Here is a 25607-nt window from a genome sequence, read left to right on the forward strand (position 1 = left end):
TAAAACCGGTTCTGCTATCAACTTGGAACATTTTTATTGGTCCAAATTATTTTCGAAGATTTTTCATTGGTTCAAATTTAGTTGTCTGCTAGAAAATCTATATTGTTATTCAGTAATCTTTTGTAAACATTAGTAAAATTGATTTTTATCGACTTTTATTTGCGTTATTACTCATTTTTTGACATTGACATTGTAAAAATTGTAATAAATCATATCGTTGTAAAGTTTTTCTGTAATACTTTCTCGCTAAAAATTACAATATGATAATTACTTTGTTTTGTTGTTAAAATTTTAAAAATATTTTGATTCCAGAGAAATAAATTTATACCAGAATATTATGAAAATGATGTAAAGAAAATATTTAAAAGTCTAGTTAGGAGAATAAATTTATTTTATTAGATTATGGCTTCCGAAGAAATTGAGGTATTTTATAAGATTGATTTAGAATGTGGGTATTATCCTCTTAGAATTTTTGTTTCATTTTTTACATTTTTGAAAATTTTATTACACGTACCCCCCCCCCCCCTCCCTCCTTCCCCAGCCAACGAAAAACTATGACCGCAGCGCCCGGCTCCCTAGCCTGCCTAGCCGCAGCGCAGAGGAAAACGCCAGAATGTGTTATGTTTTATTTATTTAAATATACAGCATGACCCTCGAAAAAGTATTTTTAAGCATCTGCAGCTCTTATTTCTCAATGAATTATTAAAAAATGCATATGTCCTTGTTCTCTATAGTATTCCACGTAAGTAGATATAAAAATATTTTTTTTACCTCCATTAACACCGGAGATTTTTAGTGCTAAAGTTTTGAAAAAGTGACTGAGGAAAAAGTAACTTTTAACATGAAACGACTTTTTTAACAAAATTAAGCTAGAAATCCTTTTATTTTTGTTACTAGCAGAAACTTTATACAAAAATGAAATAAAAAATTTAGTTTTTGAGTAAAAAACATTTTTTTACACATATTTTTTGAGTCTTTTTAGTTTAATGATATTTTGAAAAACTTACTTATTAGGCAAAATTGTTTAAGATTAAAAAACCAAATAAATCTCTATGAATATAGCAGGAAAATTGTTTTTGTTTCACAATCCTAACTTATATAACAAAAAAGTTATAAAGAAAATAAAAATAAAGATAATGATTTTTTAGTCTAAAAAGCTTAATTTACCCCCTATTAAATAATTGAGATGTCAGAAAAGTAGGCGGAGCAACTGTCATAATTAATCCTTTTCTATAAATAAGGGTTAATAAATAACCTAAAATTTGCAAATAATCAATTCATTCAGTAGTATTTTTTGCCATTAAAAATTTATATTTTTTTGTGGAATAAAAAAGAAATATTTAGTTAACTTGTTTTTCTTTGTGTCTCATTATTCAGTTGCCAGAAAAACATAATATAACTATCCAAAAAATAAGAGAAACAAAAAAAAATTCTTTTTCTCAGTCACTTTTTCAAAACTTTAGCTCTAAAAATCTCCGGTGTTAATGGAGGTAAAAAAAATACTTTTATATCTACTTACGTGGAATACTATAGAGAACAAGGACATATGCATTTTTTAATAATTCATTGAGAAATAAGGGCTGCAGATGCTTAAAAATACTTTTTCGAGGGTCATGCTGTATGTATAATATCACTTTGTTCGATTCTTGATATAAAACATGTTTGTATGTTTGAACTAAATGCACCCCAGCTTTGTTATCTATAATATGTGCAGCAGTCAAATATATGAATATTCTACGGTCACTTTGGAAGCAAATAGAAAAGATTTCTAGAAAGAAAATTATAGATCAAATTAAAAGAAAATTAAAAATTGACCAACTTAAAGTCAACGCAAAAAAAATGCTTAAAAAACTTTTAGCCTACATTTGCGACAAATCTCCAGTTAAATGATTGTTCATCTCAGACATAGTTTATTACAGTGTTTGAAGTCAAAATGTAATATTTTAATTTTGTTCAAATATGATAAACTGAAATAAAACAATAATTTATTTATATTTAGGTTAATGTGTTAACCCTGAACTGTTGGGGTCTGGGGGGAGGAATTTCCAAGGACAGAGTAGAACGCATGCAAAGTATAGGCAAGGATAAAGATAAATATTAATTGCTTAATTTAGAATTTAAAGATAAAGCGAAGAATAATATAAATGTGATTAATTATGTATTTAAGAATTTTGTCCTAATCTTAAACACTAGCGGCTTCGATCTCAGAGGCCGCTTGGGGAGATTGGGTATTTTTTTTCTTGGTGCGATTTATTACCTAAAGTAAATAAAAGTCGACAAAGTAGCAATTTAAAATCTTAAGAAAACTATAAGGTAAATTTTGATTATCTGGTAGCTGGTGCTAACACTGTGTGGTAGTTTTATACTAATTGATTTACCTTTCAATATGGGGTAAGGTCTAAGAAAATTTTTCTTATTTTGTGGATTTAATGTTTATCAATTAAAGATTAGGCAAATCATTTTTTAATAAACGATGTTGATAGCAAATATTTAATTTTCTTATCCCTTTATTATATATTAACAGGAGAATACTTGGCTGCCCAGGACTACGATATTGTGCTGCTTCAAGAAGTTTGGAAACGAAGTGATTTCGAAACCATAAGGTTAGGGTTTTCTTGTTCTCTCAAAGTTTTTTTTATAATTAAATTATATCTCTTGTACCTGGGGAATAGATTATCATATTTTTACTGTTTACTTAACATTTTAATTACATATTATTTTTTATTTTTTCTGTTCATGGTATTTTTATGCTTTATCTTCAATTACAGTATTGATATAAAATGTTAGGATTAATACTGGGATTAAGTTGGGAATTTGTAGTTTTATTTAATTTAGATCTTTGGTGGCATCTGTTCTACCATACCATCACTTTTTCGACAATGGGATTATTGGAACTGGTACCTGCATTTTTTCTAAGGTAGGTTATCCATCTGTAAACTTTCCTTGTGGATTTTTTGTCAGATAGAAAGCCACTTATTTAGCACTTTAGGTAGATTCAGGGAAGCAGTATGTTGTGCTAAAATTCCGAAAAGGTGTGAGTTTTAAGGCTTAAAAACAGTAGGTAGTAGAACGATAATATTTGTTAAATATAAAAATATAAATTTTTTTGTCCATGGTTCTATTCAATAAGGAATAAACATATTTAGTGAATATTATCGTTTTACTCCTGTTATTTAGACTTAAAACTCACACCTTTCCGGAATTTTGGCACAACCTACCTCCAACTTTTAGACACCCACAAAAATTTGCGAATTACACTAGATATATTAACCCTTACCAAATCTTTACCACCCCCCCCCCCACCCCCAAAAATTAATCAAAGAACTTGGACGTCCTTGGGTTTGATTTGATTCTACCTACTATTCAATGTTCTTATATTCAATCTTCTACCTATAAGTTTCAGGTATAATAAATCTGGACATATGTCACAATTAGCTAATAGCTTAGAAATAATATATCAGCTAATTTAGGGATTTTTCTAATAACTAAATATTAGAAATGTTTCCAAATAACAAGAACCTACAAATATCATCATACGTTTTGACTACATTATTCGGTTAAATTTTTCTTTCTTTTAGACAAGAATCAACGATGTAACTTTCCATCATTTTGGTTTGAACGGATACCCCCATAGAATTACACATGGAGATTGGTTTGGAGGCAAGGGACTCGGGGTTGGACAAATTGATTTCAAGGATTGAGTTGTTTATATATAATCATCAATCTTTATTGTTTGATAATTTTTAGGTAGAATAATGTATTTTTAATTGCCCTATTCCTAAATTCAAATTACTAATACTAGGTATAGAAATAAACAACTCTATGAACTGTAGGGATTCAATATACACATATTTACATCACATTTCCATGCAACTTACAACTACAATCCACTTAAGGAAAGAAAACTATTTTTAGAGTTTATTTTAACTAATTAATAAAGTGCAATACTTCCTGCATAATTAATCCTAACTGTATTAAGATTACTATTTCTTCCATATACTGAATGAAATTAAGTTTTCTTGACTGCACAGGATATTTACATTGGACATAGAGTAGTTCACGGTGTTGAGAGTGCGCAGTGGATAAAACTTTCTTCTTCCAGGTATGCCTGCCATTCTGTGGCATCCAGGGATTTTAAGTGATAAGACGATTGTCGATAAATTGATGTAACCCCCAATTATGATACTAACTAAATCACCCCTTATGAAGGTTAAAATATTCTATTGAAAAAATTATACACTGCTAGTTTGTACACCCCAATGAAGTTGTGATAGAAGTCTATTTTTAAATTTGTTTTAGTGCTGACCTGACCTTATACGCTGGGGATTTCAACAATGAACCTAAAGATGTTCCTTATCAAATAGGTATAACTTACACTTAGGTACCTACCCTTTTTTTCGTCCTTTTGTAGCTTAAATATTGTGTTTTTTTTCAATAGAAAGGTTGCTATTGACAATTTAATGGTTTTAACTATTTTTATATATAAGATATGTTTCAATTGTACTAAAAAACTGAGGGGTTCTCATCTAAAAAATAGAAAAATAGAAGTGGAACATCAGTTACTTTCGTAACTGTAAATAAAAGAATCCGTTTGAATATTTTGCTGAAAGTGAATGCAATTGTTTTTATTTTTATTCTAGTGAAGTATGTGACACCCTTGCTGGACGCTTGGGTCGAGGGAAATGGAAATGAGGGAGGAGAGACGAATGAAACACCTGGTAACTCCTATACACCCAGGTAAGAACATTGCTCTAGTTTCAATAGTTATTAATTTTTTTTACATTTTTCCTTTTTAAAACTTATTAGGTACTCCACCTTTATTTTTATTTTATTTGTATGTTTTTTTTAGTTTTTTAAATTTACATACCATCTTTTCTTTTGATTAAGTATGGTATTGATTTATTTGTTATATAATATTTGCATAGCATCTTCCAAACAATTTTTTTCTCCATAAATGTATCTATAATGTTATTTTTATGAAATCATGTTTAGATCTGCTTTACGAGATAGCCCGGACGGAAAAAGAATAGATTATATTTTGTATATGCCAGGTAATTTTATTTTTTAAAATCATATTAAAGACATCTTCTTTGTTGTCCCTTGTCGACTAAAATTAGACATCAGACCATGAAGCCTTGCAAGAAATATTTTTTTGTTTATTATAACATTAAAAAAAAAATTTCCATGAATAATTGTGAATAATCCTTATATAAAAGCAATTTTATATACGACGGCTATATCATATGTGGGCCTGTAACGATTTATCTCGCCTTGCGCAAGACCATGATGGTTCAGCTTTACAGTGAAGCTTCTTATATGTGATAAGAAGAATTTTATCTATTTTAAGGAGAGTACCTCCATACCAGTAAATACCTACTTAGTTTAATAAAAAAAAATAGAAAGTGGAGGGACGACACGTTACATCCCCCTCCCACAATGGGCCTAGCAGTCAGTAACTATTAATTCATTTAGTAAGTTCTATTGGATAAAAACATCTAAAAATTGTTTTAGGACCAAACATTGACGCCGAAACTGTTAGCTGTGTTCTGCCCTTACCAAGCAGGTATCCTATAAATATACAAGCATAAGACAATGAATGTAATAATGCTTTTTTCATAATTTAAATGCTAAAACTTTGTTACTTTACTTTGCTATTAAATATTTTGGTACTTCAGAGAAGTGTAAAAGTAAGATTTATTGCTACTGATATATTTAGCGCATTTGCAATTATCCTTTGGTTAAAAAAACTTTTTGCATTATAAAGATTATATTTGTAAATTTTCAGAGTTCCAGGCAAAAGCTTTTCCTATTCTGACCACGAAGCTGTGGCCGCTAAACTGTTGATCAGGTGAACATTTTTTTCCCAGTATGACTTCGTAACTGATTAATGTCCGCTGGATTAGAACCGAATCTCCTCCATTCTGAAAAATCATGTATTGTATTATAGATATTCTCGGGGCTTACAAAACTAGAATTAGTCTTTTTATTTTTAGGAATACGATGCGATGACAACTATAATGCTATTTTAATACTTGTTAAATGGATGGAAAGTTTCATGAATGGGCATTTCAGAGTTTGATATATATTAGTAAATGCTTAAAATTATGACAAAAACTTTTTATAAAAAAACATTTTACATTTTCAGGTGATTGTATTTTAGCTAAATTAAAACTTTCTAACAAATTAATCATAGCCACAATATTTTTACAATAAGTATATTATTTGATCTAGGCGAAGAAAACAAGCAAGATATCTTGAAACTTCCATCAGAGATTATGTTAGATGTAACTCTATACTTAAAGAACTAGGTAATATCCAGATTGTAAAACAAAGAACTTTGTAACCAAGACGTATTCTTGACAGTTATTTTAGGTTAATGTAAGACTAGAAGTCCCGCAGGGCTAGACATATTTTTCTTCAAAACTTAAAAATTAAGAGTAGGGTGGGGGGGGGGGGGGGGTCCAAGAAAGAGTTTGGAGTGAAAGCACCCAAAATCAGAAATTTCAAGGATAGCACACCTGATAAGACTTATGATGCATCCATCGGATTATTAGTTTAGTTACCCATGCTTTTGTATGTTTTTCATAATGTTAATCTTGGACATGTACTTTATCAGGATATGATGTTATGAGATAAATGAAGGAAATCAATACGATGATTTATTTAATAATAACTAATTCTTATTTTAGATACAAAACGAGAAGTAGTAAAGAAGGCAAAGGATATCTTACATACATCTATTAGGAATGTGGATATTTCAGATTTTGCGGATTTTATTTTTAGACATTATGTCTAAATTCATTTGAGTTCTATTAAGCATTTGATGAAAAAAATGATTTTATTTACAATGCGATTTTTTCGAAACTATAGTAGATATGAAGTGTTTTCGTTCATTCATCTATATTAAGCAGAAACTAAGCTTAAGTTCACAATTTTAAGGGATAATATGTAGTACATGTTTAAGCAAGCAATACAAAGAAGGTTTTAAATGGCTGTTTTTAATAAAATAAAATAAATAAAATCACTTTATTCTGCAAATATCTATTATCAAAAATTATCAGGGAGACTGAGAAAGCAAAGATCGGTTACATTGTCTTTGCTTTGTTATGTGTAGTTCTGATTTTTTCGAGTTTTATACCACCACCAGACTCGCTGACAACCCAATGGGTGCCTCCTGTCCTTATTGATTTACTGATCTTTCTGGCTAGGTAAGTTAATAAACAGTTTACTTTCTTTATGGTTACGCAGAGATAAGACTATGGATTTGGATATAAATAACAAATAAACAAAAAATAATGTTGAACAAATTTGCCCCTTGTGAAGATTAGAATTATTGGTTGTAAATGTTTGGGAAATAATTTTGACAAAAGTACCTACCCAAGGTTTCTGGGCTAACAAAAGAGAGAGCTTGCTGATTACAAAGTGGGTACCATTCTAATTTAAAGTACAATTTTTCTTCTTTTCTGTGTTTAGCGATTAGATACAACCATAGAAAATTAGAATCTCAGGGGCTAGTTGGAATAAAGACGTTATATTACAATCTCAGTATTGAAATTAGTCATAGGAATCATCATACTTATGTACTCCATTATTCTTGATTTATTTGTAGGTTAATCTTGGTGGTTGCTTTCTTCTTTGCAATTCTGATGATTCTTATATTTGCAAGGCAAGAGCAGAATGCTTTGAGGTTAGTTGTTTGTTTAATTTGTATTCTACTATTTTACTATAGTTCTACGAAATGTACCTGCTTAAGTATTTTTTCTTCAATTTAATAATAAAACTACAAGGCACTGATCCGAAAAAATTCTTATATTTTACTATACACTAAGAAATATCAAGAATTGTTAAAAAAAGCCTTATTTATTAAATTCAATCATATTTTACAAAAATAATTTAGAATCACTAATATAGGTAAATAAGTAATGTAATCCGTTCAATGCCATGTAAATGTACCATTGTGACTTTACTGTTAATCTTTTTCATTTTTAGATCAACCCTATCAACATTGGATTGCATCCTTGACAACCACGTTGCAGACCCAGAATGTGATGCCCACCTCATGATGACCGCACAACATGGATCAGCTGTACATACCAGAAATGGCGCGAAAATAACAATGACGTCACACAGCAGCGAATCAGCTGTTGCTGTACAAAATGGCGGGAATATAATGTCGTCCTCATCTACGGATACTGTGCTAGATTATGATGAGGAAATAAAAGAAAGGGGCGATAGACTTCCACCAATTATTGGCAGCAAGCTATGATACGGTAATAGAGTAAGTTAGAAAAGCTAAAAATGTATTTTTTTTTATCATTGATAAAGTCTTCAAAATAGGTTTGTTTTCTGCCTTTGAAATTTATTGACTTGATTTGTTGTATCCAATGCAATAGTTAAAAATATCACATAAGAACTTAAATATATTTATTTTTATGATAATATAATAATGATAATTCAAAATAGGTTTGTTTTCTGCTTTTGAAATTTGTTGACTCGATTTGTTGTATCCAATGCAATAGTTAAAAAATCACATAAGTACATAAAATATATTTATTTTTATGATAATATAATATAGGTAGAGATTTAAAGTTATAAGTAATTCAAGTACAAAATCTAAATGTGATAAACAATTAATATTTATTTTTGACCAGTCAAATGATTGAGATTTTAAACATGAAATTTTAATGGAATGCTTTCATATTATTATTTAGTTATAGTTTTTATTCTAAACATTTTTAGAACCTATTGTATAAAGTTTTTGTGTAGAGTTAAAAAGATTTAAACGATAGATTTTATTCTTATAAACTTTCCTTTTTTATAGTCTTCTCTTATATGGTTTGAACTCTTTTTTGAGATTTTCTTAGATACTTTTAGAGGAAAATTTTGTTAATTTAGCCTAATTTATTCAAATATTGCATGATTTGAACTAAATTATATCGTTGATAGTAAATTTTTATTATCTTGTCCATCAACTTATAACATATGCAGAGTTGTGGATCCGGATCCGTAAGGATCGGCACTTTTTTGAGTCCAAGGATCCGGATCCTTGGACTCAAAAAATGCGGAAAAAATGGAAAAATCTACCTAAATTTATTTAAAATAGTCACTTACAAAGACATTCTCGTGATGAGAGCCAATCTTTAAGGTTTAGGTTCAGACTTATTAAGTATTTTTGGCTTCGAGATTAAGGAACAAATGAAATATTTTTTGAAAAATTTGGTGATTTTATTTTTATTGTCAAGGATCCGGATCCGGATCTGCACTGACCAAATTTGGAGGATCCGGATCCGGATCCGCATACAATCAATGCGGATCCACAACACTGAACATATGTATTCAATATTCAATCCAATTTGCTTTCAATTGTCATGTAAGTGAGTTTACTGGAGAACTATTCATGAAAGAGAGTTTTAGTGTTTGGCTTATTCAAATATTAAATCATCTTTCGGGTTTATAAAGGCAAATGCATTTATAAATTTATTTCTATTTTATTATTTTCATTATTCAGGTGATTTATGTGAGTAATCAGAAAAGATGAGCTTTTTAATCTGTACGTACAGTGTTTATTATAACATAACTGTAGCGTCTATGTCCCTAGAGGGTAACCTTTTTCTAGGGGCGATTTCTCTTGGTAGGATGGTGTTATCCTCCCCCCCAAAATAGTTATAAATTTTTCCAGGTCCTATGAGAAGCTTCACTGTAAATGATAACCATATTGGTTCAGCTGTTAGCGAGATCCTTTGGTGCAGACAAACAGACACACGCAGACAGAAAGATATCCTGTTACTTTTACATAAGAATTAACATAGCTGAACTTTTCCCCGAATTCACTGTTTTAAGTAGCCAAACTTTTCAGCTCTAATCAATGAAAAGTATCTTTTTTTTCGTGAATTGTATTTTTTAACGAGAGCATCGTTTTTACTTATTTAATTTGTCTAAATGTATTGATTAAGAGTGACAGATTTAATTTAATTTTTGTTTTGTTTAAGCTCAGTATCATCTAATATGCTATTCGAGTGGTGTATCGATATTTTAAGATTTTTTAAATAGAATTGGAGGATTTTTTTAGAATTAATTTCAAATTTAAAATACCTACCTATCAAATTAGCAAGATTAATATATTATACATAAAATATGCATAATCAATCCTAGAATCATTAGATTAAAAACTGACACCAGTCAAAATTATTTACATATTAAAGATATTTGCATAGTCAAATTTTCATAGAAGATGAAATAATAATTTAAAATTCCGGTTCAATTAATTGTGATGTTATTACAGCTCTACTGAGTCTAGTCCGAGGCCGGTGTTATAGTCTTTTATTTAGATATATCACAGTACAAATTCAGGGTACATACAGGCTCTAATAAGGTTTTCAATTCGATTAAATTTTCATTGAACTAAAACCTATCTTTCGGCCAAAATATTTAATTCAAAATATTTGACAGATTTTTTTATCCAAAGATTATTTTGTTCATGATTATTTTAAAGGGGCCGAAAATACGCAGTACTAAAGATTTTTCGAGGGTTTTAAATCTTAGTCCCTGGATTTTAAAATGTTTGGCTCTAAGTGTTATGATATCAAGCTGTTGCTGAATACCGACCCTAAAACCAACTTCAAGTTAAATTTTAATGACTATAAACCCAGGCCCATGTTAGCAACAATCAAAACAAGGATGACAACATCCATAAGTAGCGAAGCACAAAAAATCGTAGATGGGAATACGTACAGGTAGATTTAAAAGGTTTTTACTAAAATCAAGAATAGATTTATTGGATAAAATAAATATGAAACCTTGTTTTATTTTGTATGATGACGATGGTCTAAGTAAATTATATTAAAGATGCTCATAACAATGGGAAAAATTATTTTGATACTGATATCCCATAAAAGTTTGAAAATTGGATCAAAATAAACAAAGCTATTGGGAAATATGTAAAAAATATAAAAATAGCCAAAAACCTGATAAAAGGCAGTCTGGCCGCCATGGTTGTTTTCTTAAAACGACAAAAAATTTAATTTTTAAATCCTTAAAAACTTCAAAAATTTGGAAAATCGTACCATATACACTAAAGATATGGAAAAAAGTGTGAAATATATTTATAAATAGCCTAAAACCTGCTAAAAAGGCAGTCTGGCCGTCATGGTTATTTCCTTTAAAGACGGGAAATTTAGTTTTGATATCTACAACTGAAAAAATTTTGAAAATCAGACTATAAACACTGAAGATATGGAGAAAAATGTTAAAAATATAAAAAAAAGCCTAAAACCTGCTGAAAAGGCAGTCTGGCCGTCATGGTTGTCTTCTTTAAAAGACGGGAAATTTAATTTTGATATCTATAACTGAAAAAAATTTGAAAATCGGACCATACACTGAAGATATGGAGAAAAATGTGAAAAATATAAAAATAGCCTAAAACCTGCTAAAAAGGCAGTCTGGCCTTCATGATTGTTTCTTTAAACGACAGGAAATTTAATTTTGATATCTGTAACTGAAAAAATTTTGAAAATCGGACCATAAACACTGAAGATATGGAGAAAAATGTGAAAAATATAAAAATAGCCTAAAACCTGCTAAAAATCGGTCCGACCTCAAATGATGTTTTATAGTCAATTGTGCTCCTTAATAATGGGAATGTTGTCAAAAAATTTCAGCATTCTATCTTTTATAGGAGCTGAGTAAATCCCATTTCCCCCATAGCGTTACGGACGGACTGACTGACGGACCGACTGACGGACGGACGGACGGACGGACATAGTGAATTATAGAGTAGCTTCGCTACTAATAAAGTGTTCCTATTAAATAGCAAGAAAATGCGCATGCTTCCATAGTTAAAAACATGTTAAAATTTACATTTAAGATGGCACTTTGAAATATATCAAAAATATTGATTGCTGAAATATTTTTTTGTAGAAAAATTTCCCCTAGATTTTTATTTACTTCTGAGTTTTAAAATTTTCAATTTACTTACAATACTTAAGGAAGTTTTAATTTTTTTTCGTAGAAACATTTGTAAATCTTAAATAGTATTTCACAATTCAATGTCAAGCGTTTAGTTTTGATTGGCTTATTAAAAGCCTATTATTTGCTTAACTTTCATTTCAAAATATCATAACAATAGCTGAAATATTTAATAATATAGATTTACTAGTATATTATTTAGGTGTTCTAATATTGATTGAATAAAGTTAAGGAGTTTTTTAGTTATTATAATTAAGCCTTTTCTTTGCTTTATTTGATATTTAATCATAATAATCTATTTTTTGTTCGGAATATTATTAAGAATATTTTCATATTACTTATAATTAGATAATATTACAGCTTTAATATTATTTAATTGATTTATTTTAATTTTAAGATTTTAATATATCATTTTTGTTTTTATATAGTTTTTATAGTATAGTGTATTCTAAAATAACTTTAATCTTAGAGGAATATATTTTATCTGATGAAAAACTTATTTGCCTTTCAATAAAAAACCTTTCTATTTTCTTTATTAAGAACATCATTTTGTATGTTTGTTATTAATCTATAATACAAAGTAGCTTGATGTCTGTCCGTCTGTCCGTCTGTCTGTCCCTTAAGATCTCGGTAACCACTGAACCGATTGGATTCTACTCTTCAGAGTATTTATCTACTGGTCCTGTGGTGGTTTTAGGCTATTTTCTTGGGGGGTGGGACACCCCCAACCCCCCCAAAAAACAAAAAATTCCCCCCCCTTTTTTTTTTTTTTTTTTTTTTTTTTTGCAGAAGATTTCCTAGGTTCTTTTTTTTTTGCAGAAGATTTCCTAGGTTCTTTTTTTTTTTTGCAGAAGATTTCCTAGGTCCTTTATTTTTTTTTGCAAAAGATTTCCTAGGTCCTTTATTTTTTTTGCAGAAGATTTCCTTGGTCCTTTTACAAATTTCACCTCAATTTTTTTTTATCATCTCTTGGGGCAAAGCCCCTAGAGGCTAGGGGCGAAGCCGCTAGTATTTTATAAACTGCGAAAAGTTGTAGGTAATTTAAGTTTTATCCATTTAAAATATTCTTGTTATTTATGTTTTTATTACTGTGATTATTCTTGTTAATAAACACAGCTTCTTTATAACTATGGCATGCTTGTATGTCCAATACTACGTCAGAGTAAGATACATGAACATATATTTTGTAATGAAAAGTTTAACTTTCTCAGCAACCAACATTTTTTTTGTTTTATTGACAATACTTACCAGCTGCGCTACTTATGAACATAATTGTACTTGTTTTAATTTACTTTATATTCCACTTGTATCAAGTAAATTATACCAAAGAGTTACTAATACAGTTATCATTCAATAATCTTAGCTATTCACAGAGATATAGGGAAGGGACAATGGGTCTAGAATTCATTATTTTGAGTGTCTTGGACTTTGGGCACTAGAACTAACGCTACTTTTTGGCTAATTTTTATGACTTTGGGTACATATTTTTTTCAAGACAATTAAGATAAAACCTCAAGATTGAATTAATTGTCCATTGTCCTATACTTATATCCCTGAATATTACGGGAGGGGGGTGATTTATATTGGCTTCAAGTAACCACTGAGTTCCATATTTCTCTATTTAAGATATCTGCATTTTGATTCATATCTAAAATCTCTTTTTTTTCTTCAAAAATCTCTGAGCACATAAAATTGGCAAATCCTCCCCCAAACCCGTTATTTAGGTGTTTTAGCAATAAAATATATATTTTTATTTATTCTGTGTATTTTATGATACGTAGCTAGTCTAATTTCAATGTATTCATACTTATTTTTAATAGAACTTTGCCTATGAACTAAGGTATACAATTTAAAATTAACAGTCCATGTTTAGAAGCTATTTTATTTTGTTTTTGTTTGTAAAATTTCGGCTTTGAAAAGCTTTAATTAGGCAAAAAAAATCTTATATATTATTAAAAAATAAATTTAAATACATAAATTACAATTAACATTGAAAAATAATTTTTATTATTATTTGATTTTTGTAATTTCAGGTGATACAAAAATGGTTGTTAAAGATGAGAAGTTTAGATTTGCTATCGACAGAGGGGGCACTTTTACAGGTGGGCTTTGAGTAAATATTAACAAACCTCAATAGTACAACTTTACTTTAAACTTTTCGAAGAACCAGAGAGAGATATATATATTTTGCACAAGATTCCCCGGCTGCAAAATATTCAATTTATCCCCCCCCCCCCCGAATTTTTACCCTTAAAAGGGAGAAAAAATGGAAAAATATTTTCAGTGGGTACTTTATGTAATTCATTTTTTTACCTCTTTCTCGAGTTTTTTCCTCTATGGAGGGAAAAAAATGGAAAAAAAACGTTATGGGTAAGGGTATGGGTAAGGGTATTGGCTTTTTCAATGTGTCTAAATATCTACCTTATAAAATGCGAAGCTTTTCTTTAATTAAAGACTGTCTGTCCGTAACAAACAGCTGTGGTCGTTAATTTATACTTGTAAGATTTGTTTTTTGGATTCAAACTTATCATTTCAAATTTGCTACCTATAAAATATTGAATGCGTTTTTATTGAATAAATATTTCATTATTTATCTGTATGATATGTTGAGATTCAATTATGTATTTAGATGTGTATGCCCTGTGTCCTGGAAATAAAGTACGTGTTATGAAATTGTTGTCAGTGGATCCTGCCAATTATCCTGATGCCCCAAGGTAATTTAATTATTTAGGTTTTTATTTGTCCTCGATACCTATGGGGCATAATTAACCTTGGTTCACTAGATAACGGGGTTGAAAACAAGAAAATAAGAAAATCCTGTTTTGATTTTCATATTGTCCACTTGTTAGTAAGAAATCTATTATAAAATTCACTTTGTCTGTTTGTCAGTCATTTCATCCGTAACGCTGTTAGTGAAATGTAATTTTCTCGGTTGCTATTTTAGAAGTATTTACTTGGTATACGGTATACTTGGTCCGTCGGTTTGTGGGTCATTCTACAAAATACAAATATATTTATTTTTGAAGGTACTCGTGATAATCTACTAAGAGAGGGGTAGGTTTCTGGTAAAATCCGTTAGGTTATGTGTTATAAGTAAAAAACAGTAGTAGAACGATAAAATTTATGTTAACTTAAAATTTTTTTTTTGTCTAGGTATAGTTCTTTTCATTAAAAATACACATATTTAGTGAATATTATCGTTCTACTACTATTTTTAAGCCTTAAAACACACACCTTTACGGATTCTACCAGAAACCTACCCCTCGCTTTATATTCACACTCCCTCTCTTTTTTTCTCTTTGATGGCCACTAAACATCTGCTCTATATCAGAATTTTTCCATTTTTTTGTGCTTTTCTACTTTTTGATTATTTCATCCTTGTTTTGATTGAAAGGGAAGGAATCCGTAGAATTCTGGAGAGCGAGACTGGAGTTAAGATGCCCCAGGAATGGATATAGAATACGTGGATATTGTGAGAGATTCTCGCATACCCTGATAAAATGTATCTCTCAGCTGGCTAATATAACGATACCCCCCTTTTGACTTTAACCCATCCCATCCCCTAAACCATGTATTGACCAACATCTGAGGAATATATTAGCAACTTAAATTGACGACAAGAATTCCCCTGTCACAATATCCATATTCTCTATATCCATTGGCCCAGGATCAACCCATTGACACGTCTAAAATTGAGTGGATTAGAATGGGCACCACTGTTGCTACCAATGCTCTTCTAGGCAGGATAGATGTTGCCATATTTTTATGGAGGGTGGGGGTTACTGGCAGGGATGTAGGGATATGACAAAGCACCATAAATTGATGATAAACAAAATTCACCCTCCTTCAGATAGGAATTATTTGTTGAAATGTTTGGATACTGCTAGTTTAGAACTAACCAATCAAAAAAGTTAACCCAAATTTTCTAGCTAAGGGATGAGATAACGTGGTTAAAAACTTTGGGTATTAGTGTAATTTACACTTCAATGTCCCCTCCCTCGATTGTAATTTTAGAACTATTACTGTTTTACAGATCTTAAGAAACAAATTGGAAAAGGATTTATTTGACAACTATCTGTGTATGTAGAAAGAAAAGGAGAAAGAATGGCTCTTGTTGTTACAAAAGGATTCAAGGAATAGAAATATAAAATTTTTAAAATAAAATAAGTCAGGTATAATATTATACCTACCTAGTTATTTTTCGCATGGTATTAAAAAATAGCTTTCCGTGGTTATGAAAATATACAAATATAAGATTAAAACCTGTTTTGTAAGACCCGGGAAGCCGAAGGCACGGTCTAACAAAACTGGTTTTAATATTATGTTATAGACTATACTTTACGAATAATAAAATAAAAGTTATAAAATTAAGGCCTGGGCAAATAAAACTGGAATTAATCTTAAAATTTTGCATTTAACTTTACGAGAAAAGCTGTCTATAATACGATGCGATAATGAAATCTATTCATATGGCAAAATTTGACATTTAATATAATCTGCAGAAGATACTTTTAAAGATATTTCTATCTGGTTACCAGGATGTATTATTTATTGGCAATCAGGCCAGGCCAAAGCTCTTTGATTTGGAGATTGTTTGTCCAGAAGTTCTTTACGAGGAAGTAGTTGAAGTGGAGGAAAGATTAATTCTTCAAAACGAAAAGGTAGATTTGTGAGTTAAACCTAAAATTGATGGAAAATATCATGATATTATTTGTCATTGTGCCAATACATTTTTTAACATGACAACAAATGCTGAATTTCTGTATTTGCAAGTAACGGCACTAGATGCAAAGAGGAGGGTGGATTTACGTCTATGGTTCACTCTCAATTTATAAAAAAGAAAAAGAAAAAAATAATTGGTGGATTTCTCTAGGTAGGGTGGGTGAAGGTTACCTTTCACCCAAAATAGTTATAACCTTCCATGGGCATGCGAAAGGCTTCACTGTAAAGGAGAACGATATCAGTCCGGCAGTTAGCGAGCTTTTAAGACACTAAGATAGACATACATCCTGTTACTTTTTTATAAAAATACTTGAAAGAGGTTTTCATAACATAGTACATTACATGCTTTTTTCAATAAATTCAAGTTCGTTTTCCTAGTGTTAGGAGTATAGAAATTAAAAAAATACTCAAAAACATATTTAATAGCTTTGTTTTACAGATTTTATCCTTATTACTTATTTAATATCTAAATTAAATTACCAAAAACATAATTTAATTTAGACGTATTTAGTTCTTTTGTTGTCTGTTAATTATAAAATTGATCGAAATTTAATAAACGTTTTCCTTTTATTTGATTTCAAGAAAACATTTTTGGAATTTTCCGACAATGGCCAATAGATTGATTACATATATCCCCACCAACATCATTGCTCTTTTCAGCGTTACGGAGCCGTTTGGTTTTGGTGCGGCTCCGGCTCCGACCTAAAATCAAGAAAAACTCGACATATTTTTTTTCCAACGTCTACCTATTTTTTACTATTGAAGGTTTTAAAAGTTCAAGTTTTGATAAAAATTTAATTGAAAAACTTAAAAGGGGCATTTGCACATGACAAAACAGAGTTACCAAATTATAATTAATAAAAAATCTCTTTATTTAGCTAGTCCGGAGCAGGAGCCGTTTTTTAACGAAAATTACGACTCCGGCTCCAGCAAAAAACAAGATTATAATTTTCAAGTCTTGATGTTTTTAAAACTACGTGGTAGAAAATTAAAGTTATTTTGAATATAAAAAATAGGTATGTGGATATTTAAGTTCTATTACATCTTGTTGAATAACTTCTTACAGATTATAGCTTCTTAAATTTTATCTTCAGTAAATACTTCTTCTAACTTCATGTTTTTTGTTACTTAAAATCTGTTAATTAAAAATCTTCGAATTATAGTTTATATTAATCAGTTGTAAGATTAATAATTTTTTTGAATTAAATACAAGAGAAAACTAGAAAACTAATAATCCGCCAAACGTGTTTTCATTAAATAAAATGTTGTGTTTGTGTTCAAAGGTGTTTGTTTAAACTCTTAACAACCAGGGATTAATGAAGGATATTTTATTACATTTATGATAAACATTGTTACCTCCAGAAGCGTGCAGAACTGGGGTATATCTTGACTGAAATAACATATTTGGCTACACCTTTCCTCCCTAAAAAAACTCTAGTCCCCCCACCCCCCACCATAAATAAAAACCCAAAGATTGTGTAGTCTATAACATCCCCCCCTTCCCCCTTGATTTGGATTACGCTTAATGAACCCCCCAGTCAAAACACTGTGCACGTCACTTATAACCTCTTGTGAAAATTACCTAGAAAATTTTTGAAATTGTTAATTTGTAGGGTAAGGCGGGGGAAGTTTCGGTAAGGGGCTATTTTCGGTAATTTCAACCTACCTTCATTAAATGACATTTTTCTCCATGTTCCTTTCAAATTACAGAAAAAAACATAAAAGCAAATTTGTTCCTTATTAAATTGCCTACAAAAAAGTATAAAATGTGAGATGAATTTGTGAGATGAATATTAAGGGTACTTATTGGGTCTCAAAGTCGGACGAAAATTTTTTTTTTTTCAAAAATTTTTAGTAGGTGTGTAAAGATCGACGTACACAAAAATTGGTAAGACCTAGAGCTGATCCGTAAAAACCTTTTGAACTAAGAATTGCCCGCTCTTTCCAAATCTGTTGAGAGCTTTAAAATCGGGGTAATATTTTTTTCAAAAATGACCAAAGCTGGCGCCGGGGGAAATTTCGGTAATTTCAAAAGAAATTAAAATTCAACTTTTAAGGTCATGTTTTCATATTTTCTTTTGTCAAATCTATTATTCCATATTGACTTTTTAAGAATTAGGCCTAAAAACGAATAGAACAGATAAAAAACAAAAAAAAAATTAATTTTATTTTTTGAAGCAAATTTTTGCGAGGAAAAAATCAAAATTTCTGGTCCTTTGAGAAAAAAAATATTTTTGACATAGGAGGAATAGTCCGATCTTTATGAATTTTTTTGTGGTTAATCCCAATAACCTATACTAATTATGATTTATTACGCTTGTTTGGTCGTTTGGCCTTTTTTCATCGATTTTTTTAAGGTTAAAATGTAGTCAAGATTTTTTGCAAAGATGACACTTTTGCTTCAAATTCGATTATTGAGGTCAATTTTTAATCAATTTTCATGTTTTTTGGTCTAAATCTATAGTTCAATGTGAGCTTTTTTAGGATCAGGCCTAAAAAGTAATAAAATACGTTTTTTTCTTATATTAATTTTAAGTTTAAAAAAAAAAAAAAATTCGGAAAAAAAATCGAAAATTCGCGTCTTTCAAAAAAATTCCTTTTTTAACATAGAAGGAATAGTCCGATCATTATGAAATTTTTTGTGGATAATCCCTATAACCTATACTAATTATGATTATTTATGTTCGACTGGCCGTTTGGCCGTTTTTCATCGATTTTTTTTAGGTTGAAAACAAATTACCGAAAATTCCCCCGCTGGTGGGGAATTTTCGGTAACTTTTTTGCGGTCAATTTCAGCAAACTTCTAAAAGTCCTAGGATAACGTCCTTTTAGGACCTGATAGTCCTTTCCATAAGCTTTCTACCGGTCTTGGTTTCATTTTAAAATATTAATATTTACCCCATTTTTTTCAAAAAAACCGAAAAAATACCGAAATTCCCCCCCCCCCCCCCCCCTTACCCTATTGATTAACCATAAATCAACTTAGACCCAAAAAGAAAAACAGAATTTTGAGGTCTTAATTTTATTTAATTTTATACCAGAGGTGTTGGAATTTTCTGTTTCGAAGTTCTGGGTGAGTCAGGGTGGGGAAAAACCCAGGGTTTTTTTAAAAAGCCCAGCCCAACCCAACCCAAAAACCCTTAAAAACCCAGGGTTTTAAGGGTTTTTATGGGGGTTTTATTGGGTTTTTAAAAAAAAAACCCTGGGTGGTTTTTTTTGGGTGGGTTTTTTGTATGCCCACCCTGCGGTGAGTGGGGGGGGGGGGGGGTGGTTATGGTGGAATAGATAATAAACACCTTTGTTTTATTCTTATTCTAGGCAATCTTTATAATGAAACATAGAATTATTTATTTAATCAAATGTTACAGAAAGAAACAACAATAGGATTATGAATTTAATATCTTTGATAATACGTTCACATTAACAATGTCAATTATGTCCATAAATAGCGCCGTAATAGCAGTTATTTATCAGATCGTATAAAAGACAGCTCTCCACGGATATTTAAATGAAAAAATGATAAGATTGAAACTTTCGCCAAGGCCTTGGGAGAGGGTTAAAAGGTTGTCATATCTACTAAGGCAGACCCCCCCCCCCCCACACACACACCACAAAAAGCAGCTGTTGTTTAATACTAAACATTTTTTTTATTCTTCTAAGTAATTCAGTTGTTGGTTACATCTAGTATAATAAGTATACAAAAAACGATAAAAAGTATGGTTGATATGCATAATGTATATACATGGTAAGAAACTAATGTATGTATTCTGTATAGTACGGACAGACTATAACTATTTAGCAGTTACGCTTCAAATGACCAAGTACTATACATTGTTCTCTTGTAATAATGAAAATTAAACTTCATAAACGAAGCTACTCTTTAAGGTTCTCCCCCTGTCTCTTTTCCTGATTCTGAACAATGATGATAAACAAAATTACCCATTCTGTGGATTAAAATTATTAGTTGTAAAAGGATGGAAACCTACCAATTAAAATTCAATTAATGTTTTTGTCAACAAATAAGAAAACGTGGTTAAAAAACGTTGGGTACTAATGTAATTTACAATTCAATATCCCCTCACCCCTGGTCTTTTCTTGCATATACGATTGTTTGCGGCTTTTTTGTTTATATTCTAAAACTGCGAAGTTAAACCAGAAAAATCAAGCTTAATTTAATTTTGGTAGTTTTTTTTGCGTTTTTGTTCTTTATTGTTTTTAATAATTTTTTTTGATAATAGAGAAACATTTACAATAGGTAGAAAAAATAATCAATACCTCATGAAATGTTGTTATCAAATAGAAAATTCCTTGAAATTGACGTTAGGAAGATATATTTTTTATTCTCGTGGGTTGATTGAGGTTGGTACGCGTGGGACAGGTTTTAAAATCAACATCGCTTTGAATATTGTTTTGACTGTCCTGCGAGTACGTCCCTAGAGGCCTCTAGGAGTATTTGATTGAAAAAGTTTTAAAAGAAGTAAAAATTTCTGGGGAGGTTATTTTTTTCTTAGGTCAGAATTGAAGGGTGGTGTTACCCTCCCCTCCCCAACTCGTAATAGTTCTAAAACTTCCCTGGACTTATGAGAAGCTTCACTTAAAAAGAGAACCATATCTATTTAGCAATTAGCGATATCTTAAACTACACACACACACATCGAATAACATCCTATTACTTTTAGAAAATTATTTTTAGTGCTGTCTAAATAAATCAACCTGGAGGGATTGTGATGGTTCTACTGGAGAAAAAATGCACGTGAAACAAGAACTAAATAGGTAAGGGTGCAAATTTAGATCTATGTAATGGCGTCTTTAACAATAAAATATATTTTCATAAGCAGCTGAGCCACAGATTGGCTGTGAGTGTTATAACCAGTATAATTAAACTATTGAGAAAAGAAAAGACAATTTTTAACTTTTTTAGAGGGCCAGTCCGACATATACTACCTTTATAGTAGCTTTGCTCCTTCCAAAAATAAAACAGAAAATATTTTTTTTCGTTAGATATATAATTGTGGTCAGATCCTAGATAATGCAGTTAAATAGCCGATTTCTACCTATTTAGTTAAGAAATAATTTTTTTGTCAGAAGCTAAATATTTCAATTTCTTCGGATATGATTGAGTTCTTGTTGTTATGAATGCTATTCACAGGTCCCTGAATGGTTTTAGGCTATTCTAATTTTAGAAATCAGCCTTGAGAGGGTTTTAAGACCATTTTCCTGCCCATTTCTTACTCCTTTGAATGTACATCCCCTAGATGCTGGAGGCTTATAGAATATTTAAAGTTAATGAAAAGTTTAATAACAATTGAACGACTCAAGAATTCATTGATTTTTAGGGAAAAGTTGACGGCCAGCCTCAAAGGCCTCAGGGAGCGTGGCATAAAATCTTTGGCAGTTGTTCTCATGCATTCTTACATGAATAAGGTGATCATGATAACATATTTTTGTTGCTTTATTTTTCAAATTTTGGTTTATGTGGCTATAGAGCAATATCAAAAATGTTTGTAAAGGGATGTGGTACCGTACCACTACCAGGTACCACTAATTGCATTTACAAGTCAGGGTACTTGGTGTATATATTTCTGTAGACTATGATAAGTATAGTTTGTTTATGATGATTATTATAAAAATGCACTTTAATTATGTAAATTTTAAGAAAAACATAAATATATGTATTTTGTGATTATAAAAGTTTTCATTCTTCAAAGGGGTTGTTGGCATAAATTACATCAATCACTTAGAATGTTTTCTCTCTGGGTTGCATGATGTATCACAATAGTATCATTTTCAAGTATTGATATTTTGAAAACTAAATTGGTAGGTAGTAAAAAATAACTCTCATATTTAGGAGCATGAAAGGATAGTTGGAAACCTTGCTATGGAGCTAGGATTCGAGCATGTGTCCCTGTCTTCTGAAATTATGCCCATGGTTAGGTAGGTTACAATTGAACTTAAGGTTCCAATTAATTTTATTTCGGGTATTATATTTTCTTCCCACCCATCTATTTTTCTTAACCCCCCACCCCCCCTCCCCCACCGCTCTCTATTTCTTTACATATTATGTAGTAAGAATACTAATATGAACTTTTTAATTATGGAAAATATAGACACCTAAATCTTTGTTTGTGATTAGCTAGAGCATTACATCCAGTGTAACAATATTAAAAGCATACAACAAATAACAGGTAGATGTTGTCAATAAATTACAAACTAACTATGCCATCACCTTAATATACCTCTTTCTTCCATTCTAGCAAATTCTGTATTATGTTGGTTGTACTTTACAAATGGATACAGAATACGCGGATATTGTAAGAGATTTTTTTGCAAAACCTGATCAAATGCTTTTACCAGCTGGCTTATATTACGATACACCCAATTTTCTTCTTCCTTCATTACCCAATCTCCTCCCCTGTCCATGGCGGAATGTATTGACCAATATCTGAGGTTTATATTAGCAACCTAAATTGACAACAAAAATTCCCCTGTAACAATATCCACGTATTGTACATTACTGTACATATATGACTTAAATATATTAGGATTGTACCACGAGGGTTCACAGCCTGCGCAGATGGATATCTCACACCTTGCATTAAGAATTATCTAGGTAGAATTTTAAAGGATTTGCATATTATAATAATTTTGATTAGGGCATCGAAAGGTGCTGGGATCTAAAATATAGATGCTTCAATGTCAAATTAGAAATCTTTAAAATTGTAACATTTATAATAAACCTTTTATAATTTCAGACATATGTTCGGACATTTATAGAAGGGATTATACAAAAATAATTTTACTATTGCCGCTACTCTATAGCCGATTGGCTAAGTTTGAATAGACCATGTCCAATTAAAAACCTTTTTTTTGGTAATGGAAACTACATTCCTTATGCAATTGATAAGAACCAATTTTGAGCAATAGTGTAAAATTATGTATCGCATTGTAAGAAATTTTCTCCAAATAATGATAATATTAAATCATAATTTTGATAACAGTTGTGTTAGCCCAGGTCTTCTAAATTAATCTTGTCATTTTTTGTTGTACTATTCGCGGAGAGCTGTCTATAATTCAGTGCGATAAATAACCTATATAAGAATATTAAACTTGAAGTCCAGCGCGTTTAATATTTCGTGCCTACTGATCTGATATGCTGAAACCTCTATTTAACATTAGATGGATTTTCATCTGGGTTCGCTAATCACCTGCAAGGAGCCAACGTCCTGTTTATGCAGAGTGACGGTGGTCTCACCCCTATGGATAGTTTTAATGGGTCTAGAGCCATTCTTTCTGGTAAGTTTAATCATAATATATGTTAGTACAACCTGCTTATCTGGATTTTTTCCAATTTTCCAGTGGTCTTAAGGTATAAGACAATGGACGAGAGATTGATTTAGATCCTTATTATTTTCTTTGCTAATAACAGTTGAAACGTTATATGTATTAGATTGATTATATGATGTAACATACCTCATGTCTTCCATTTTATCACTTAACACTGACGGAACAGCTTGAAGCATAACTTGTTTCTTGAAAATCAATATCCTTCTTCTATAATATTGTTCAAAATGTATTCTCTGTTACATGCGATTTAATCGTCTTTGTATTAATTTTAGGTCCTGCAGGTGGCGTCGTTGGTTATGCAATGACATCATTTTCAAAGGTAAATTATTACCCACGGAAAAAAATCTTCCAAATTTTAAAATTTCTTATTTTTATAAACATTACCGACTGTAACTGAAATAGAGTATTTTTTAGACAGATCGAATAGAATTTCACACTTTATGGGAACCTTCTTACTTTATCAAATGTCACTTTAAAGTCTAAATCACACAAATTAAAAATTCTAAACTTTACACTAGTTCGAGAGAAAAGTTTTTGAGTTGCTTAGTCATAAAGTTTTGATTAGATATGCGTATTAATTCATTATCACTTAAAAAGTAACTAGCTACAGGAAAAATATTATTTTTCTTTGTTTTGATTAGGAGCAAAACATGCCTGTAATTGGATTTGATATGGGAGGTACTTCTACTGATGTTTCAAGATTTGCTGGTAAGTTGAAGATGTAAATTAGCTTGACAGCTAACTAACAACTTAACTATTAAACACATACGTTCAGTAACATAAAAAAACATTAGCAGCTGTTATAATGACAATGTTTTCCCTACAAATATTAAAACTAAAATGACATTTAATTTAAACTGAACACCTCAAAAGAATGCATACGTCATTATAGTGTACTGTCATTTATTTCTTTTAATAATTTTGCTGTGTTGATGATGTTTTCCATAAGTGGCCGGTTGAGATGCGCAACCCCCTTTTTTTAAAAAAAAATTGAAAATAAGGGAGGTTATAATATTTTTTTTTCTCCATTGTCTATACCCTGCCGGGACGGTCACCCTACAGGGCCTTTTCCTGCGGCCCTTTAATTATGCGGGGCTACTAAGTAGGTACCCAATATAACCTTACATAATCTAAAGTAATTAACAAAAAAAACAAAAAAAAACTAACCCCACCCCCTCGTTTTAAATTTATTTAAAAATACGATGGAGGTGGGGGTTATAAGTAGGTACTCAAGATTGTTCTTGTTAAGGTGAATACGAACACGTGTTTGAGTCAACAACAGCCGGAGTTACAATCCAAGCTCCGCAGCTGGATGTGAACACGGTGGCTGCTGGCGGCGGTTCCATGCTGTTCTTCAGGTACAACGAATGCAGGAACCAAGGCAGGGATGGGGAAGTTAAATTGAAGTTAAATTAATCGACCTCCGAATAAGGTGGAGGTAGGTTGTGATAAAATTCCGTAAAGGTGTGAGTTTCTAGACTTAAAAACTGTAGTAGAACGATAATATTCACTAAATATATATATATTTTGGTCTTTTTAGTAAGGAATACACATATTTAGTGAATATTATCGTTCTA

General features: G+C 30.7%; 3 protein-coding genes across 3 annotated transcripts in view; all 3 read left to right on the forward strand.

The window, feature by feature from the left end:
* Nucleotides 1–402: 402 nt before the first annotated feature.
* Nucleotides 403–6796, forward strand: LOC145335229 (putative neutral sphingomyelinase). The gene is made up of 13 exons (XM_080180963.1): nt 403–423; nt 2000–2072; nt 2525–2603; nt 2836–2917; nt 3579–3660; nt 4015–4102; nt 4300–4364; nt 4641–4737; nt 4993–5051; nt 5512–5563; nt 5786–5848; nt 6232–6308; nt 6690–6796. The coding sequence occupies exons 1-13, from the start codon at nt 403–405 to the stop codon at nt 6794–6796; spliced, it is 945 nt and encodes a 314-aa protein (XP_080037089.1).
* Nucleotides 6797–6875: 79 nt separating this feature from the next.
* Nucleotides 6876–9940, forward strand: LOC145335230 (uncharacterized). The gene is made up of 4 exons (XM_080180964.1): nt 6876–6880; nt 7062–7208; nt 7610–7687; nt 7990–9940. Exons 1-4 carry the CDS (start codon nt 6876–6878, stop codon nt 8264–8266), a joined length of 507 nt encoding a protein of 168 aa, XP_080037090.1. The 3' UTR covers nt 8267–9940.
* Nucleotides 9941–13038: 3098 nt separating this feature from the next.
* The window catches only part of LOC145335030 (5-oxoprolinase), a 39452-nt gene continuing 26883 nt past the window's right edge, over nt 13039–25607 (forward strand). Inside the window, exons 1-14 of the mRNA XM_080180712.1 lie at nt 13039–14066; nt 14594–14678; nt 15359–15405; nt 15627–15704; nt 16052–16096; nt 16501–16625; nt 21380–21459; nt 22023–22110; nt 22535–22620; nt 23229–23296; nt 23863–23979; nt 24303–24349; nt 24672–24738; nt 25280–25388. Of these exons, the coding sequence (XP_080036838.1) occupies nt 14009–14066; nt 14594–14678; nt 15359–15405; nt 15627–15704; nt 16052–16096; nt 16501–16625; nt 21380–21459; nt 22023–22110; nt 22535–22620; nt 23229–23296; nt 23863–23979; nt 24303–24349; nt 24672–24738; nt 25280–25388 (1100 nt within the window). The 5' untranslated portion in view covers nt 13039–14008. The remainder of the gene's footprint in view (nt 14067–14593; nt 14679–15358; nt 15406–15626; nt 15705–16051; nt 16097–16500; nt 16626–21379; nt 21460–22022; nt 22111–22534; nt 22621–23228; nt 23297–23862; nt 23980–24302; nt 24350–24671; nt 24739–25279; nt 25389–25607) is intronic.

The sequence above is a fragment of the Acartia tonsa genome, chromosome 13 (assembly GCF_053477335.1).
Source record: "Acartia tonsa isolate MP-2025a chromosome 13, ASM5347733v1, whole genome shotgun sequence".
In the NCBI taxonomy this organism is placed as follows: Eukaryota; Metazoa; Arthropoda; class Copepoda; order Calanoida; family Acartiidae; genus Acartia; species Acartia tonsa.

Excerpts from the sequence above, each read along its gene's own strand:
- LOC145335229 (XM_080180963.1), top strand. The coding sequence starts at position 403 with ATGGCTTCCGAAGAAATTGAG. Across the intron at positions 2,918-3,578 it reads GTACCTGCATTTTTTCTAAG|ACAAGAATCAACGATGTAAC; the intron begins GTAGGTTATCCA and ends TCTTTCTTTTAG. Across the intron at positions 4,365-4,640 it reads AGATGTTCCTTATCAAATAG|TGAAGTATGTGACACCCTTG; the intron begins GTATAACTTACA and ends TTTTTATTCTAG.
- LOC145335230 (XM_080180964.1), top strand. Across the intron at positions 7,209-7,609 it reads TTACTGATCTTTCTGGCTAG|GTTAATCTTGGTGGTTGCTT; the intron begins GTAAGTTAATAA and ends ATTTATTTGTAG. Across the intron at positions 7,688-7,989 it reads CAAGAGCAGAATGCTTTGAG|ATCAACCCTATCAACATTGG; the intron begins GTTAGTTGTTTG and ends TTTCATTTTTAG.